Source organism: Podarcis filfolensis (genome assembly GCF_964270895.1).
Source record: "Podarcis filfolensis genome assembly, chromosome: 15".
In the NCBI taxonomy this organism is placed as follows: Eukaryota; Metazoa; Chordata; class Lepidosauria; order Squamata; family Lacertidae; genus Podarcis; species Podarcis filfolensis.
The window spans coordinates 2,046,449-2,064,118 of NC_139618.1; the positions used below are offsets into that span (position 1 = coordinate 2,046,449).

A 17,670-nucleotide genomic window follows, 5' to 3' on the forward strand; every position below is an offset into this window, starting at 1 on the left:
ATTTCTTATTTCCTCCCCCTCCCACAAAAAAAAATAGAAGCTGATACTTCATTCTTTGTTTATTCATGGCCCACCCTCCACCCTAAGGACCATCTTGGCTGTGGGTCCTGGGAGACCTGCTCTCTGCCTCGCACACCTTTCCCCACCTGGCCTGGGAGGGCGGAGCTTGGACTGACTCCAGCTACAAAAGCGGAGGCTGCTGAACAGACTTTTAGGCTGGCGTGTTGTTTGGGGGAGGGTTTTAATGGGTGGGGTGTTTTTGCTGTTGGCTTTTGTGTATCTGTATTTCAGATCTTGTGATTTATGTGGAAACTGTTCCGTTTGGTTGAGTATTTTTTGACGTTTTGTTCATTGCTTATCACTACGCTTGCTGTGTTGCCGTTATGTATATTTTTCGTGTTGCAAGCTGTCTTGAGCATGGCTTGAAATGTGGAAAGTTGTAATACAAATAAAATTAGGCATGTATGTAAAGTCCCATGGCATGCTGCAACGTTTGAAAGAGCTTTTTAGGTGGCAGCATCTGCACTTCGGAACTCCCTGCTTATTGACTACCTCCGTAGCTATAAACCTTTTTCAGCTCCTGCTAAAAACATTTTTGTTTGGCAAGTCTAGCCAGATATTTAGAAAGCTGGTGTGAGTTTTGATCTGTCATTCTTTTAACTTTTCCAAAGTCTAAAATGATTGTGGTTAATTCCCTTGATCGTTTTACTGTGTTAATTTCGTTGTCCCTGAGAGGGGGCAATGACAATAAAGATATTATTATTATTATTATTATTATTATTATTATTATTATTATTATTATTATTGAACTGCTTTGAGGGCTGCTGTTGTTTTTACAATCAAACAGTGCATATATTGTACGGAATAAATAAAATAAAACGCAATATTAAAAGCAACTTATTTAGATTGTTTGCAGAGCGGGTAGATGTGGATGGAGGGTGTGTCTTGCCCATACATAAGGATGATAGCAGGGGAGAGCAAGGAGCAAAATCCTGCTTTTACCGTCTGCAGGAAACAGACCCCCCTCTAATGTTTTTCTCTATTGTTCATTTCCTCAACAGGCCATTCTGCAAGATAAGGACTTCTGACCCAAGCCAGGGAATCCTCCAGGCCGACACAGAAACCTCTCTGCACTAGCATCATTACCCTGCCTAGCTTAGTATCGCTTGCACTGACTGGCAGCAGTAGCCCTCTCCAGGGTTTTCAGGCGGGGGGACGTACATACCCAGTCCAATCTGGTAGGTGCCACAAAGGACTGGAGCCACAGTCTTTTCCCCACAAAGCAAGTGGGAGGAAGATCACAAGCAGGGCACTCCAAGGTAGGCTGCCCCTGTATAGGGAGGCTCAGATACGGCTCCTGCTCCGATCTAGCCCTTTCTTCCCCGAGTCAGGATAGATCCCACAACCGAAGGACTCATAAGCAGCTGAGGACCTTCCTCCCCCTTCCCCTTTTACGGAACGATTCACACAGTCATCCCTTGACCCAGAATCAGTATTTGTGCCGAAATGCTGTAAATACAGAACATTTTCTATCACATTGCAAGTGCAATGGGGTTGTTAAAAAAAGGAAAGAAAGATCTGCGCTCTCGCATTCAACTGTCAGTAATCCCAGGAGGCAGCCTTATACAGACAGAGTCAAACTATTGGTGTATCTAACTCAGTACTGCCTACACTGGCTGGCAACAGCAGCTTCCCAGGGTTTCAGGCCCTACCAGGAGATGCCAGGCGTTGAACATGTGACATTCTGCATGCCAAGCAGGTGCTCTAGCTCTGAGCTATGATTCTTCGCTTTAAAACAACCCCTAAGATACAAGTCCTCATGATCTTGAATAAAGGGCTGGCTTAAATGTTTATTTATCTCTTTTTTACCCCACATTTCCCTCCAAGCAGCTCAAGGTGACAGTTCTCCCCTTCCTCATTCTAATCCCCTACAGAGCCAGATCACTGGTGTATGTAGCTCAGTATTGTCCACACTGAACGGCAGCAGATATTCCAGGATATTAGGCAAGGGACACCCCCCAGCCTTACCTGGAAATGCCAGGGGGTTGAACCTGAGAACTTCAGATGCTCTACCACTGGGCTATAGTTCATGGACAGCTCAAGAGAGTGAGCCAAGTTAGAAGGAAGGGGCACGATGGGGCACAGAGATTTGTTTCGAGTACAGTCGTACCTTGGTTTTCGAACAGCTTAGTTCTCGAACATTTTGGCTCCTGAACGCCGCAAACCCGGAAGTGAGTGTTCTGGTTTTCGAACGAATTTTGGAAGCTGAACGTCCGACAGGGCTTCCACAGCTTCCGATTGGCTGCATTAGCTTCCTGCAGCCAATCGGAATCTGTGCTTTGGTTTCCAAACGTTTTGGAAGTCGGACAGACTTCTGGAACAGATTCCGTTCGGCTTCCAAGGTACGACTGTACAGTGGTACCTCTGGTTAAGTAATTAATTTGTTCCGGAGGTCCGTACTTAACCTGAAACTGTTCTTAACCTGAAGCACCACTTTAGCTAATGGGGCCTCCTGCTGCCGCTGCGCCGCCGGAGCACGATTTCTGTTCTCATCCTGAAGCAAAGTTCTTAACCTGAAGCACTATTTCTGGGTTAGTGGAGTCTGTAACCTGAAGCGTATGTAACCTGAAGCATATGTAACCCGAGGTACCACTGTACTAGGACTGAGCTGAGGGCCCTTCCATATCTCCCCAAAAATCTGTTGCTAGTTACATCAAGCTTTCTTCATTTTAGGAGCATAATGGTGGGGATTGGAAGAAAAGTCATTTAACGTAGCGGGCATAAGAAATCCTTGCAGATCTGTTGCAAACCACCCAGAGGTCTCCCAGTAGATCCTGATCTCCCAGTAGATCAATAGTCAGAGTCATTAACCAGCTAGGGCCAAAAACTATAGCTCCATGGTAGAGCATCTGTCCTGAATACAGAACACCCCAGGTTTCATCTTTCCCTTTTCCAGGTATGGCTGGAAAGATCTTCCACCTAAAACTCTGGAGAGCAGCTGCCAGTCAGAGTAAACAGTCCTGAGCCGGGTGGCCAACAGACTGACTCTGCAGATGGATTCCAGTTTAAAGCAGCCTTTAATTCAGAACCATGAGGACCGGAATCTTGGTTTCAGTTTTAAAGGAAGAGCTGTAGCTTCCTGGTACGGCACCTGCCTTGCATCCAGAAGGTTCCAAGTTCAAATCCCAGACACCCCTGGCAAAGACCCTCCCCCTGCAGCTGCCAGTCAGTAATGCACTAGGTGGCCCAATGGCTTGATTCAGCTTGCAGTCTAGGGGGAAATATCCTAGTGGGGCAGGGTGTCCCTGGTTCAAGCACATAATCAAACAATGTTATTTGGCGGATTGTTACATTCTGAAACAATATAGCCACATTTGATTGTCGCCGTAATGATGCAATGATCTGCATTTATTTTCCTTCTGTGGCAAGCTGCTGCTTTCAGTAGACTTATACAGAAAAGTTGTGTTATCAAATATAAATATTAGCCGTACCACTGCTCAGCAGCATCTTCAGGTACGGCTGGGAGAGAACCTTGCCTGAAACCCTGGAGAGCTGCTGCCAACCAGTGCAGACACAATGGAGCTACACAGAGTCACATTCTGACCCACTATAAGTTCCTTTGTTCCTAAATTATAGGGGCCTAGTTTTGCTCCGTAAAGCAACCGGCCAACCCTGGAACCCCCAACCACAAGTAAAAGAAGATCGCACCTGTGCCCAGGTGAAGATGCAACTCAACACACGCAGACACACATCTGGCAAGGGATCTCTCCATCCCCGCGTGAAACTTTTAACTCCTGAGAAACTACAAATAGCAACCAAGACGCCTGGATCTCCTATTAATTAGCCAAAGCGGGGCAGGAGAGAAAGAGCTGAGATTTCCTGCTGGAGAAGAAGGTTTTACAATTCAGGCCTCCGGATTTTATATAACGAGCAAACGCCCCATTTCAGATCCACAGGGAAGTGGTGTTTATTTTTGGAATGGGTGGGAAGAGGGAGAACTCTGCCCCAATGATCTTACAATCTCCTACACACACACACACACACACACTGACCCCAAGGAATGCCAGGCCGCTTTAGGAAGGCCTTGGTTGAGCAACTGAAAGATGGGGTCACATGTGTACACATGTCTCTCCTAGGGTAAGGGGGGGTGTCAGCCGGAGGGGGGGGGGCACCCGGACACCTGGGTTCTGCTTGCAGGATGGGAGCCCTGCTGGGCTCTGTTCCAGGTCACTAGGAGTGTGATAAGTAAGGGGTGTGTGGAGGCCTAAGCACTGGGGGGGCTCCCTCCCCAGCGCTGGTTGGGAGGGGCCCTAAATGATGCCTGGGAGAGGAGGGGAAAGAAAGAGGGGCTGGGTGGGGCAGGAGGCTCCTAGGCAGTCAGACCATTGGCTCATCGAGCCCTGTACTGTCCACACGGACTGGCAGCAGTTCTCCAGGGCACCAGAGAGGCGGGGTAGAGATGCCACCAGGAAGTGAACTTGGTGCCTTCTGCATGTGGAGCAGGTGTCCTTCCTGCCCCCGCCCCCCAGCCATGGCTATAGAAATCGCTCAGAGAAGCAGCATGAGCAGAATCAGAATGCAAATATCCCTGTCTGTGAATTGGGGGGGCGGGGTGAGGACCAGGACGCCTGAGTCCTATTCCTGGTGCCTCTATGGGAAGGAGGGTGTGCACCAGGGCCTTGTATTCCTATGATGGGGAGATGGGTCCTATTCCTGATATTTCCATGGGAAAGAGAATGGCCGGCTCATATTCCCAGTGCCTCAGTTGGGGTGGGGGCACTAGGACGCCTGGGTCCTCTTCCTAGTGTTTACGGGGGGGGGTCACCTGGACACCTGGCTCCAGGTGTTTGCACTGGGGTGCGGGCACCAGGCGCCTGGGTCCTATCCCTGGCGTTTGTAGGGATGGGGTGCGGTGCGCCAGGACGCCTGGGTCCTCTTCCCGGGGGCCGATGGGGGCGCCTGGATCCCCGCGGTGGGGACGACGCCAGGCAGACAGCCCGAGGGCTCGCCTTTCTCTCCCCGGCGAGGCTCCGCGCTGGTCCTCCCGCCGCCGCAGCGGGAGCAGCAGGCCCGGCCGCGGTGCTGGCCCTACCTGGCGGCCGGTGGCGTCGGATCGGGCGCCGGAGCTGGTGCTGCAGGCCCGGCCCCGCCTTCCTTCCCCGCCCGCCTTCCCGGCGCCGCCGGGCTCACCTGGGGCGCTGCAGTCGGCGCACACCTCCGCGCGGGGCACCTTGCGCGACATCCTGAGCGGGCGCCGCGCGCCGCGACCACCCCGCCGGCGCCGGGCTCCCTCGGCCGCCGGGCTCCGGGGCTCAGCGCGGCGGCGGCAGCAGCAGCAGCAGCGCCAGCAGCAGCAGCAGCAGCCGCCTCCTGCGCCTCCTCCTCCTCCTGCAGGAAGAAGCCAGGCGGGCGGGCGCGCAAAGCCGGCCCTCCGGAGGCGGAGCGAGGCGCGCGGCGGGAGGGCGCAGCCAGGCGCGACCTCGCCGGGAACGAGGAGGAGGAGGAAGAGGAAGCAGGACGCCTGGGTCCCCGGGAGCAGCCGCGCCGGGACGCCTGGGTCCCTTCCAGACCCGCGGAAAGAGGGAGGGAGAGAGCGGCGCCACCCGGGGAGGAATCCTGGCTTCTGGAGCTCAGGACACCTGGGTCCTTTCCTCCTCGGGGAGAGTGGATGCGGGCGGCAGAAACGCCTTGACTTTGCAGGGCAGGAGCCTCGGGTCGGGCTCTTTGCACATGCTCAGGAGCGCTCTGAGAGGAGGGTTCCATTTTCGTCGGAGTGTATTTCACTCGTTTATTATCATTATCCAAATAAATGTATCATTATTGTGTACTGTTTCAATTCTGCTCGAGTTTATTTGCTTTCTAACAATTCTCTTCCGTTTTAGCTGTTTGGGTTTGTGTAAGCTGCCTCCAGTCCCGGGCTGGGGAAAATGTGGGATAACAACATCAACAATATTTGTCTCTTTCTACAAAGAAAAGGGGGGTTGTATCAAATTAAGTTATGCTCTCCGCAGACCCATGGAAAGCAACCAAACTGATTTGAGTTGTGCCTAATCCCTTTAATGGGTCTGCTCCGAGTAGGGATGACATTGGGCACAGCCAAATGTGAACAAGAAGATGAAATACTAAACAGGTGAACTTGAATGGGAGATTAAAAAGAAAGCCCACGAAACATTTCCTAAAAGCGTTCATCCAACAATGGAGTTGAAAGGACTGTTCTTGCCACACCCCGAGGTAAGGATAAGGCCCACAATAGAGGCTAAAACTGCAGTATTAGCTGCGATTCCTGCATTGGAAACCAAAAGATGATCTTTTGGTTTCCTTCCAACTCTATGATTCTGTTATTTTCATCATAATTATTAACGTTATCATCACTGATTTATTCATTGCCTTCTAAATAGTCATCTCAGTACCATTTGCATGATCTCAGAAACCTAACCACCCAAAGCCCCAGTAAGGATGTGTGCTTTGAACAGCAGCCAAAGTCTGCCCTCGTGGATTTGACCAGAAGAACATCAGGAGACAGCCTGGCTGCTGGATCAGGCCCAAGGATCAGGCCCATCTAGCCCAGCATCATCTCTTACTGTAGCCAACCAGATGCAAGATTGGGCCGCTTGCTGTTGTCAGTGATGGCAAATGGAGAGTGAAGATGCTGTGATAGAAATGGATATAAGAGCAGCCGGGCTGCTGGATCGGGCCCGAGCGTCCTGATCTAGCCCAGCTTCCCTTTGTCACTGGCCAACCCGATGGCCGATTGGACTGAATGCCACTATCGCTGGCAGAAAGCAAAGTCAAATGGAGACAGCAAGACCTGAGCACAACAGCCACTCTCCCCACAACCGGTATTCAGATGCATTTACTGTCTCCGACAGAGGAGGGAGGACAGAATCCCTTCTCCTCCTCCATGAATTTGTCTAAACCTCTCTTAAATCCATCCAAGTAGGGGGCCATTGCTCCTTCTTGTGGGAGGGAGTTCCACCGTTTAGAGCACCCTGCTTCCAACCAGCCGGGCACAGAGGCCACCGCTGTCTCCTTTGTCCCTTGCGTACTCAGAGACACACTGCTCTTAGACATGCAGGCTCCAATTTAGATGTCTTCGAGAAGCCTGTTCTCTCTGGACCAGCTGCCAATAAACCAGAAGTGTAGAACCTGCAGCTCTACAGATGCTGCCTGGACCCAATTATTTTTTTGTTATTATGTTTTTAACAAAAGAAAGGCCTAGAATTCCATCTCTTGTCACCACTGCCCGGGTCACTTCTTCAGACTCCTTTGGCAGCTCAGCCACAAATATCTGCCCTACATCTTTTGCGGTGAAGACAGCCACAAAGTATTCATTCATTCTGCCTGTAATCTTTCTTCAACAGTTGTCCAACTACTTCTCATTCCATTTTCCTGCCTCTATTTAAATATATATTATCGGGCCTGGCATTTTAAAACAATAGCCTCTCATTTTTCAAAAATATTTCATTTGCTTTCTCAGTAACTTACATGATCATTTTTCCTTAATTTTGCTTTCCTTTTTCTTCTCCTTGCTCAGGAAAGTTTTCTAAAGGGCACCTTCTGGCTTCTTAGACAGTTTCCTTGACACTGCTCATTAACCATGCTGGCATCCTTGTGGAGTTGGTGGCGCCTTTTTAAAAAAAAAAAAATATATTTTTATTAATTTTCCAACATAAATTTATACCAAATTAAACATCCAGTTCTCACTTAATCATTCTTTTAGACTTCCATCAGCATGTCTGACAATTCTCCGTGTTGTCTCTTCATCTCACATTTCTCAATTTTATATTGCACTCTACCAATCTTAATCATATTGTATTTTTTAAGCAATATTTCTATCAATATTTTTCACAGAGCTTCTTGAAAACCATGGTGGCGCCTTTTTCGCTCTGATCTCCTGGAAACATCTCTCTATGCACAGACATTTTGTTGGCCCCTAAAGCCTGATTTTTATTTTTATTTTTTACCATTAGCACTCCTGTTGTATTTGATTATTCATGTCATCATGATGTAATTAATGATTTTATACCATGTTATATTAAGCTTTCCCGTGTATTGTACACTGCTAATTTTATACATATATATATATATATATATATATATATATATATGGGGATTTTTTTTCTGAATGGGAAAGGAAAAGGGAAAAACCTGCAGAGCACATTCAAGGAGAGTTTCTTGATAATCTCCCAAGATGTAAACTTGTTTATGTATGCCACGATGGCAGCAAGGATACTTTTGGCCCAGAAATGGAAGCAGCAGGAACTTCCAACATTGGAAGAATGGTAGACCAAGATGACAGAATACGTAGAATTAGCAAAGTTGACACGAAAGATCCGAAATCAAGGCGACGAGCTGTTTCAAAAGGACTGGAGCAAATTTATATTATATATAAAAGAACATTGTAAACATTTGAAAACGTTTGTAGGTTTGAGTTGAAATAATTTGTAATGCAAACATAGGGAACTGATTTACATTTAATGAGGTGAAGTTTATTAAGAAGGTAAATAAGTGGATATAGTAATGCTAAGATGTAAGCGATTATTTATGAAAGCCAGAAAGCGGGACGGGGGGGAGGTCGATGCTCAGTGTGAGCAATGCTTTTGGTTATCGAATTATGTAATGGAAGGTAATTATGATAAAATGTAAATTAAATAAAAATTATTATATATATAAAAAAGATAATATCCCAAGTGGTCTAAAGAGATTCAACCTTCTTAAGTGGGAAAGAGTTCCCTTCTTTCGACTTCCTCTTTCAGCTCCTCATACCTCCCAAGGGAGGGAAAAAAAGAGTTATGAACAAGGGGGCAGCAGGCTGGATGGGGGCTCAGAGAATTTGTGGGTGCCAGGGAGAAGGGGACCTCACAGGTACCACTGAGGCCATGAGCACCATGTTGGGGACCACTGGCCTGGAGAGTTGATGCTCCGTCTCTCATCGGAGGTCTCCAACCCCAGGCTGGACCACCATCTGGAGCTGGGAATTTTCTAACCCTGACTTCCAGGGACAGCCTCCCCCAGCACTAATACAGAGTTCCTTTTGGAGGATGGACAGGCTATACATTAAATGAAATAGTGTAAAAACTTTCCCATATATTATGTTTGTCTTCTCATTTATTGTTTACATTTGTATTCTACTTTCCCAAGGAGCATACGTAGGTCAGTCCCCTACAATGTAATATTCACAACGACCCTGCAAGGCAGGCTGGTTGGAGAGGTAGGGAGTGCCCGGCAAATGCTTTCACCACAGTGAGCTTAAAAAACGTAAGAAGAGCTGTATCAGGCCAAAAGGGGAGCCCATTTGGTCCAGCATCCTATTCTCATGGTGAGCAACCAGATCCCCCAATGAGATCCACCCACGAGAAGCAGCCTAGCACAACAGCCCTCCTCCCTCCAGTGGTTTCCAGAGACTGGTATCAGTGGCGTAGCGTGGGGGGTGCAGGGGGGGCCGGCCGCACCGGGCGCAACATCTGGGGTTAGGGCAAATCCACGGGTTAGGGGGCGCAAATCCATGGGTTAGGGGGCGCAAATCCACGGGTTAGGGGGTGCAAATTACTTGCCTTGCCCCGGGTGCTGACAACCCACGCTACGCCACTGACTGGTATTCAGAAGCATTCATTGCCTCCGACCATGCAGAACTGGTGTAGAGTCAGGGCCGAGTGGGGATTTGAACCCAGGTCTTCGCTGTGGGTTAAACCACAGAGCCTAGGACTTGCAGATCAGAAGGTGGCGGTTCGAATTCCCGTGACAGGGTGAGCTCCCGTTGCTCGGTCCCTGCTCCTGCCCACCTAGCAGTTCGAAAGCACGTCAAAGTGCAAGTAGATAAATAGGTACCGCTCCGGCGGGAAGGTAAATGATGTTTCCATGCGCTGCTCTGGTTTGCCAGAAGCGGCTTAGTCCTGCTGGCCACATGACCCGGAAGCTGTACGCCGGCTCCCTTGGCCAGTAAAGCGAGATGAGCGCCGCAACCCCAGAGTCGGTCACGACTGGACCTAATGGTCAGGGGCCCCTTTACCTTTACCTTCCTAACCTTAGCCCGAGACTGTAGCCACTATCCCACAAGGGCTCCCCCTTGAGGTTTTGTCTAGGAAGTTCCTCCTTTGTCATTCTCACTCTGGAATTGCAGCCGTCCTGCACCTGGGATTCCAGGTGTGGTCCGATCCTGGAAGATTCCACACTCCTTGCAGAGATTACCCACCTGCATGACTAAGCAAGCTCTCGTTAGCTGGTTATTTTCTCTCTCTCTCTGCTGACCGTGTAGAGAGCACAGCAGCAGACTGGGCTGCTGGTCTAAATGGCAGATGATGACACCTGCCCTCCCAGCCAGCGCTGCCCCATCTCTCTCCCGACCACCCCTTGATTCTGGCCGCTCCACCTGCAACCTCTAAAGCTCTGGCACAGGGCACCTCATGTCCCTGGTCTTAAAGCAGCCCCCAACAATTCTGGGACTGAGGGTGGGGAAATATTCAAGATCTCCTTGCCTGCGCTCATTTTGGTCTTGTGCTGCCTTAGAGCTAGATGGGCCAATGACCGAACTCTGTACAAGGCAGCTTACAGTGTTCCTGTTTAAACCAGCCTTTAATTCAGAACCATGAGGACTAGCATCTTGCTTCATTTTTCAGTGGAAGGGTCATAGCTCTGTAGTATAGAGAGCATCTGTGCTGCATGCAGGGGGCCCCAGATTCAATCCCCCAGTGGCATCACCAGGTAGGGCTGGGAGAGAACCCTACCCCAAATCCCGAAAAGCTGCTGCTGCTGCTGCCAGTCAGTGTAGTTGACAACACCGGGAAAGGATATTTCTCATTTAATTTGGTCCTTTATTCAGATCCAAGAGGACTAGACCCTTGCTTTATTTTTAGGAAAAGGAGCCCACAGGTCCCATGTGATATAAGATGGTCTCCTCTGTAATGTCTGTCTGGAAATCAAATGGTGGGGGTTGCATGCAGAGAAGCTGTGGATTTGTATCAGGGTGGAGAACCTGCAGCCTGCCAGATGTTGGGCTCCAAAGCTACCACCAGCCTCAGACTGCATGGTCAGTGGTCAGCAACATCTGGAGGGCCACAGATGCCTCACCTCAGCTGAAGCCAAGAATGACCAACACAGAAAGGACTTTAGGGTTTGATCCAGCTACAGGGTTCTGCTTATTTTCAGAGGGATGAACCCCCTCTCTGCCCTAGAGATCCCCAGAAGCCGTTGCAGGTAAAAATGGTCAATGCTGGGGGAAATGGAGGCAACATTGCCTGGTCTGAGCCAGGGTGCAGCCATCACCCTAGACCTAAAGCATGGGTAGGCAAACTAAGTCCCAGGGGCCAGATCCGGCCCAATCGCCTTCTAAATCCAGCCCTCGGACGGTCCGGGAATCAGTGTGTTTTTACAATAGTAGAATGTGTCCTTTTATTTAAAATGCATCTCTGGGCTATTTGTGGGGCATAGGAATTCGTTCATCCCCCCCAAAAAATATAGTCCAGCCCCCCACAAGGTCTGAGGGACAGTGGACAGGCCCCCTGCTGAAAAAGTCTGCTGACCCCTGCTCTAGAGCCACATGAAGGAAGCTATGTGCTGCTAAGGAAGCTGGCCTACATCAGAGCAGGTCATTGGTCTACCTGGCTCAGTACTGTTTACACGGACAGGGTTTGGGGGACAGAACCTGGGACAAGGTCCGATCTTCTGCCCCTGAGCCACGGCCCTTCCTTTACGAATAAACCAAGATCCCACTCAAGCTTCTGAACAAGGTTTGAAATGGCATCATTCAAAGCACAGGAGCCAACTTCTAGGGACCAAGGGGTCTTCACAGAGACCCCAATAAAATATTTGAGGGGCCACCCCCCAAAAGAAGTGGATGGCCATTGGCATTCAAATGGTGTGTGTGCACCAGATCTTGTGATTGATTATTCAGGGTGGGGCTTACCTGCGCTCCCCAATATTTTATTCACGTTGGCACCCCTGGAGTGAAGCTGCCTTATATTGGGTCATATCAATGGCCCACCTTCTTCAGTGCTGTCTACACTGACCAGCAGCAACGGCTCTCTAGGGTTGGGCTAGCAGCCTTTCCCCACCCGGGGATGGCACCGCGACCTTCTGCGCGCAAAGCAGATGTTCCGCTACTCATGCGCCCCCCTCCATCGCTCACGCTGCCAGCCCCCTCGGAAGACTACAAGTCCCATGGTGCCCTGCTGCCGCGTCTGCCTCCCACCCCCCCAACTGGGGCGAGGCAGGAGCTTCCCCTCTCCTTTGCAGCTGCGGGGGCAGCGGTGGTTTGCGGGGGGGGGGTATCCCCATCCTCTCCATCCCGCCGCGCGCCACCCTCGCGCCTCCTCCTGCGTTTCCTCCTCCCTCCCCCTCGCCCTCCCCTCTGCTGCTGCTGCTGCTGCTGCTGCTGCTGCCGCGGCTCGGCCCGCAGCGTCGATTCCCCCGCCCTCGCCCGCTCCCTCCCTCCCTCCTTCCTGCCCGGCCCGGCGGCGCACATGCGGCTGCAGCCCCCCCGACGGCCTCGCCCCGGTGCCAAAAGGATGCTGGCCGCCTCCCCCGGTGCCAGGAAGGGCGCCGAGGCCGGGTACCCGCTCCACTCCCTGGTGTGGCACAACCAGCCCCGCGAGCTGGAGGCCGAGCTCAGCTCCGAGCAGGTGGGTGTCCCTGGGAGCTGGCGGGGCCGGGCTTGGTGGGGGGCGGACGGGCGGGCGAGGGGAGGGCAGGCTGCCTGGGGTCCCACCCTAACAATGGAGAGAGGGGCTGATGCAATAGGAGGCGCCCGGCGCGGCTCCGAGGAAGCGCGCTCGCCATCCTTCGCGGGAAAGGGGCTTCCCCCGGTTTCTGCAAGAGAGAGAGGATGGATGAGGGGCAGGGAGGAGAAGGAGCCATGATTTGGGGGGTGGGAGGGAGGAGAGGCTGCAGGGAGGATTGGGGAGCTGTGGTAGCCCCAGGGGGGAAATTCTGTTGGGCACAGAATGGGCAAAGTAGGTGGGGGAGTTTTAAGATCCCCAAAAGAAAATAACAGTGTATTTTAATTGGGGGTGAGTTGGGGACAAGTTCATTGTCTTACAGGGGGGCTCCTTGCCCACCCTCTGGTGCCACCCATGTTTGGGTGCTCTTGATGTAGCCCCCCCTCCTACAAACACACAGATATTGCGGTTCCTGCAGCACTGTTGGGATATTAGGGGTTTGGGCATCAAAAGGCAAGGGGATAGAGGGACTTGAGTGTTGTGGGGTTTTTACCAAATGGAGGGCCCTTCTCCCGCCGCCTTCTCCCCCAATCTTGGCATCAGGAGCTCTCTTTCCAGGGTTTGGCACTGGCGACTGTGGCTTGGCACAAGCAGATCCATCCGCCACCCTGAAACCCTCTGGCAGCAAGCAGCCTTCAGGATCCTCCCTAAGGTGAGGAAAGCCATGGGGCTATTTTGGCATGCCTAAAAAAGAGAGAGAGAGAGACGTGGGCATGACGCACAGTAAAAGAGGGCACCTGAGCACGTGCAGAGAAGCCTTCGTTTTGATGCTGCAGAAGCATAATAGGACCCACCTCTTTGGAGGCTATGGGGCCTCAAGGTGGCCAAAGGAGTGGAGAGCCCTGATTTTCCTTCCTGCCCCCCCCCCCCAAATGAGAAAGAACTTAAGATCTAGCACCATGCTGGGGCTTAGCTGAATCCCATGCCCATTTCCACCACACCTGCTACTCGCTCCTTCCTCTAGCACAGCAAAAGCTGGAGGGTGGAAGAAACAACATTCCCGCTTATGATGTTTATTCGATGATGATGATAATTTTGCTATTTATACCTCTCCCATCCGGCTGGGTTTCCCCAGCCACACTTGTTTGGGGTTCATATAGTTACTTTATGCACTACCCAGTTTATTATTTTGCTCTACATTACTGGGGTCCCACTTCAGAAATTAATCATGTCCTGATGAGCCCCAATTCTGCTGGGGTTGCCTCTGATTCGCTGTCACGGAGGTCGTCACAAACACCTCCATCCTAGGCTAACCTGTGGCCCTCCAGGTGTGTCTTGGACTACAACTCCCATCATCCCTGACCATTGGTTGTTCTGGATGGGGCTGATGGGAGCCAGAGTCTTAACAGGTTAGCCACTCCTTCTTTAGGACACTGTTCCCCAGCCTAGTGCCCTCCAAAAGGCAAAAGCTGTACAGCACCTGCCTGGCATGCAGAGATGCCCTGGACAGCATCTCCAGGTGGGGCTGGGAGAGACCACCTGAAACCTTGGAGAGCTGCTGCCGCTCAGTGTAGGTGTAGATGGACTGTTGGTCTGAGTCACGACAAGGCAGCTTCTTGGACTGCCACTCTCACCAGCCCCAGCGAGTCTGGCCAGTGGTCTGGGATGATGTTGAAACTCACAAAATCTTTCCATTTTCTTACCGTTATCCCTCACCTTTCTTGCAACACACCTGCCAGCCCAGGTACAGACCAGATCCACACCGGCTTTGCTTCCCCTGTACTCTGAAGATGAGCAGCTCTGCTGGGTTAGCCAAACAGGGATCCTAGTTTGCGATGGGTAAGGCTAGCAGCACCTCTTGGCTCCAAACTGAACAGCTGTGTTCAAGGCTGTGTCCTCACAGTGCTGGAGAACAACAGCCTTCACCCAAGGCTTACAAGACTCTCTTGGCTTCCAAATGATGCTGAAAACAAGATGCTGAACAATATTTTATAAAATTTAGCCTGCTTCAAGCTTTTGGTAGAGAGGCAGGGTGATCGTTTTGGTGATCAGTAAGTACAGTCGTAACTTGGATCCTGAACGCCTTGGGAGTCGAATGTTTTGGCTCCCAAACGCCCCAAACCCTCAAGTGAGTGTTCTGGTTTGCGAACGTTCTTTGGAAGCCGAATGTCTTCTGCAGCTTCTGATTGCATGCAGGAAGGTCCTGCAGCCAATTGGAAGCCGTGCCTTGGTTGTCGAACATTTTCGAAAGTCGAATGGACTTCTGGAACGGATTCCGTTTGACAACCAAGGTGTGACTATCCATTAGAGAGCAATCAAGTTCCAAGCAAAGGAAACTTTCAATCTGCTGGTACCTGTAATATCTAAAGGTGGAACCTCCACAATCAGAGGAAGTATACCTGTGATAACTGGATACAAGGCTTCCTGGAAGTCCAATGCTTTGCTCAGTGCAGGGTCTGAGACCCAGGGTGGAAGGAGAGCATAACAGATGGGTGGTTTTAGCTTCAAGGGGAAGGGGAGAGACCTCTGCCTCCAGAGGTGTTCTGTTCCATCTTGTGTCTGAAAGCCCCTGTCGTGCCCCCTCCCTCCCGCAAGCATACTCTGCTTTAAAGCTTGGAAGCAGTGAACTGGGGAAGAGCTCTGGGCTTCCGGAAGCCCACAGCGAAGGACACCGAAGGCATCTGCTTAGCTGGCAACAGAAAACAGCTCAGCTTTTCCCAGCCTGGCGCTCTCAAGGTGTTTCGTACTACAGCTGCCATCAGCCCCAGCCAGCACAGCCGAGAGACGCTAAGGCAGATGGGAGTTGTAGTCTGAAAGATCTGGAAGGAAGCTGTCCATACAGGCCCTATCCTCCTCCTTGCTGACTTCTACAAGGTGTGATACTGAAATTGAGGAAACTGACAGCTCTGGCAACTGGTAGGCAGCAAAAAGGCTGTTAGGTGGAGGCTGACTGGCAGCGGACTGAGGTCGGTGGATAGTGTTGGCAGACCTTCAAGTCTGACCTAAAGTTTCCAGGTTTGCTTGACCCCCCTCTCCTGGTGGTGGTGGGCTTGAATCAAGCGTGTATATGATAACAACAACAACTTATTAAGAAGACTGTGCATGCATCTTGCCAGCTTCAGCGCGGCAGCCTGCAAATTCTAGAATAGACATTTTGTGAGGTCTGCCCAACCCCTGTCCCACTTAATCTCCGTTTCCAGGGCCGCCTTCTTTGGCAATCACTCGTAGCCGAGTAAGATTGTCTTCCATAAACACGGTTTTAACAATGAGTACGTAAGTGACTGTGGAGGCCAATTCTGGATCCACACATCCTTCCACAGTGGGGACATGGGTTTCCGGGCGGGAGTTGATCACGGTGAGGGTTTGCCAAGCGTGCCTTCCTCTTAGCTTGTTTCTCCCGTGCGCCCTGAGTTCGAGTGTCTTCAAAGCCCATGACACCTTTGGCAAAGGCTGTTCTCCAACTGAAGCGCTTGCAGGCCAGTGTTTCCCAGTTGTTGGTGCTTATACTACATTTTTAAAAAATTTGCCTTGAGAGAGTCTTTAAACCTCTTTTGTTGACCACCAGCATTACGCTTTCTATTTTTAAGTTCGGAATAGAGTAGTTGCTTTGGAAGACGATCATCGGGCATCCACACAACATGACCAGTCCAATGAAGCTGATGTTGAAGAATCATTGCTTCAACACTGGTGATCTTTGCTTCTTCCAGTACACTGACATTTGTTCTCCTGTCTTCCCAAGTGCTGTGTAAAAATTTTCAGAGACACTGTTGATGGAATCTTTTGAGGAATTGAAGATGGCGTTTATAAGTGGTCCATGTTTCAAAAGAATACAGTAAGGCTGATAGTAAAATAGCTTTGTAAAAAAGCATTTTGGTTTCCCTGCGAATGTCCCAGTGTGTTTCAATTGGGAGAAAGCTGCATTTGCAGAGCTCAGGCGATGCTGGATTTCGGCATCAATGTCGGCCCTTGTGGAAAGATAACTGCCCAGGTAGGAGAAGTGATCAGCACTTTCCAAGGTTACGCTATTGAGTTGAATTTGTGGCACTGCAGAGGGGTTATTTTGTACTTGTTGGTGCAGCACTTTGGTTTTTTTGGCTGTTGAGCAATAGGCCAAGCATTCTGTAAGCTGTGAAGATATCTAGGACGGTTTGGAGGTCATCCTCTGAGTGTGCACACACTACGTTGTCATCAGCATACTCTGTGACAGAAGTTACAGCAACCTGGGTCAGTCCCTAAGTCTCAGGCGAGGGCCCCAAAATCTCAGAGTCCGGGATACTCCTGACTTGATCACTCTGCTAAGGTCTGTTGGGGGCACTGCCCCATTTGTGACAGATGGATGAACCATCACTGCTGAAATCTAGGGCCTGATGCATGAATCTCAGACCCCTAAGGGCACAGCTCAGGAGTTGTTTGCCAGACCTCCTCAATTCCGGGTGAGATGTGTTTGCCACACCCGGATTTCCCCCTTTTCCTTAACAATGAACAGCGGTGAGGCGTGGCTGGGGATCTGCCGGCAAACAAACAAGATCACGCTCTGAGCTTTGGGGTTTATGATATTGACTCTCAGGGATAGATCTAGGGCAGGAGAGGATGGGTGGAGCCGTACAGGGGCATTCAGGTTCCTGTTTGTCTTCCGAGAGGCGTCAGGTGCCTTGTCTGTGCTGGGGGGGCAGTCAATGGTCTTAATTTGGCTTCTCTCCCCCTCACCCAACCTCCATCCCATTGTGCCTTACCCTCCAAATTTCAAAGTAACACAGGGCACACTGAGGCTGGTGGGAGTTGTAGTTTGGGTTGGCGCAAGTTGCTAAGAAAGCCGTCCCTTTGGTGGCCAGGATGGACATCTGAATATTCAATGCTGGCCAGCAAGAATCCGAAATGCACCTTGAGGCTGCTATTTACAATGGTTGTGTTTCGCCCTTTCTATAAGTGTGGTTCATTCATCGAGTCTCCTTCCATCAGAGACCAGCTGGGGACCTTCTGGAAAACTCACTAGTGTGCCCAGGAGAAACGGAAGCAT

At 50.7% G+C, this 17,670-nt stretch overlaps 2 protein-coding genes across 7 annotated transcripts in view; one reads left to right on the forward strand and one right to left on the reverse strand.

The window, feature by feature from the left end:
• GIT1 (GIT ArfGAP 1) overlaps positions 1 to 5,413 on the reverse strand; it is a 50,647-nt gene extending 45,234 nt beyond the window's left edge. For 2 of the 4 annotated variants that reach the window (XM_083587605.1, XM_083587604.1), the window contains exon 1: positions 5,191 to 5,380. In XM_083587605.1, the coding sequence (XP_083443731.1) occupies positions 5,191 to 5,242 (52 nt within the window). In that variant the 5' untranslated portion in view covers positions 5,243 to 5,380. Of the gene's footprint in view, positions 1 to 5,190 lie in introns of all 4 variants that reach the window. The other 2 variants (XM_083587606.1, XM_083587607.1) reach the window with 2 other exon arrangements.
• A 6,795-nt stretch (positions 5,414 to 12,208) lies between these two features.
• Positions 12,209 to 17,670, forward strand: part of ANKRD13B (ankyrin repeat domain 13B) — a 28,868-nt gene continuing 23,406 nt past the window's right edge. For 2 of the 3 annotated variants that reach the window (XR_014541931.1, XM_083587676.1), the window contains exon 1: positions 12,209 to 12,617. Coding sequence is in view for 2 of the 3 variants with exons in the window: in XM_083587676.1 (XP_083443802.1) it covers positions 12,459 to 12,617 (159 nt within the window). In the remaining variant the exon portion in view is untranslated. The remainder of the gene's footprint in view (positions 12,618 to 17,670) is intronic. The other variant, XM_083587675.1, reaches the window with a different exon arrangement.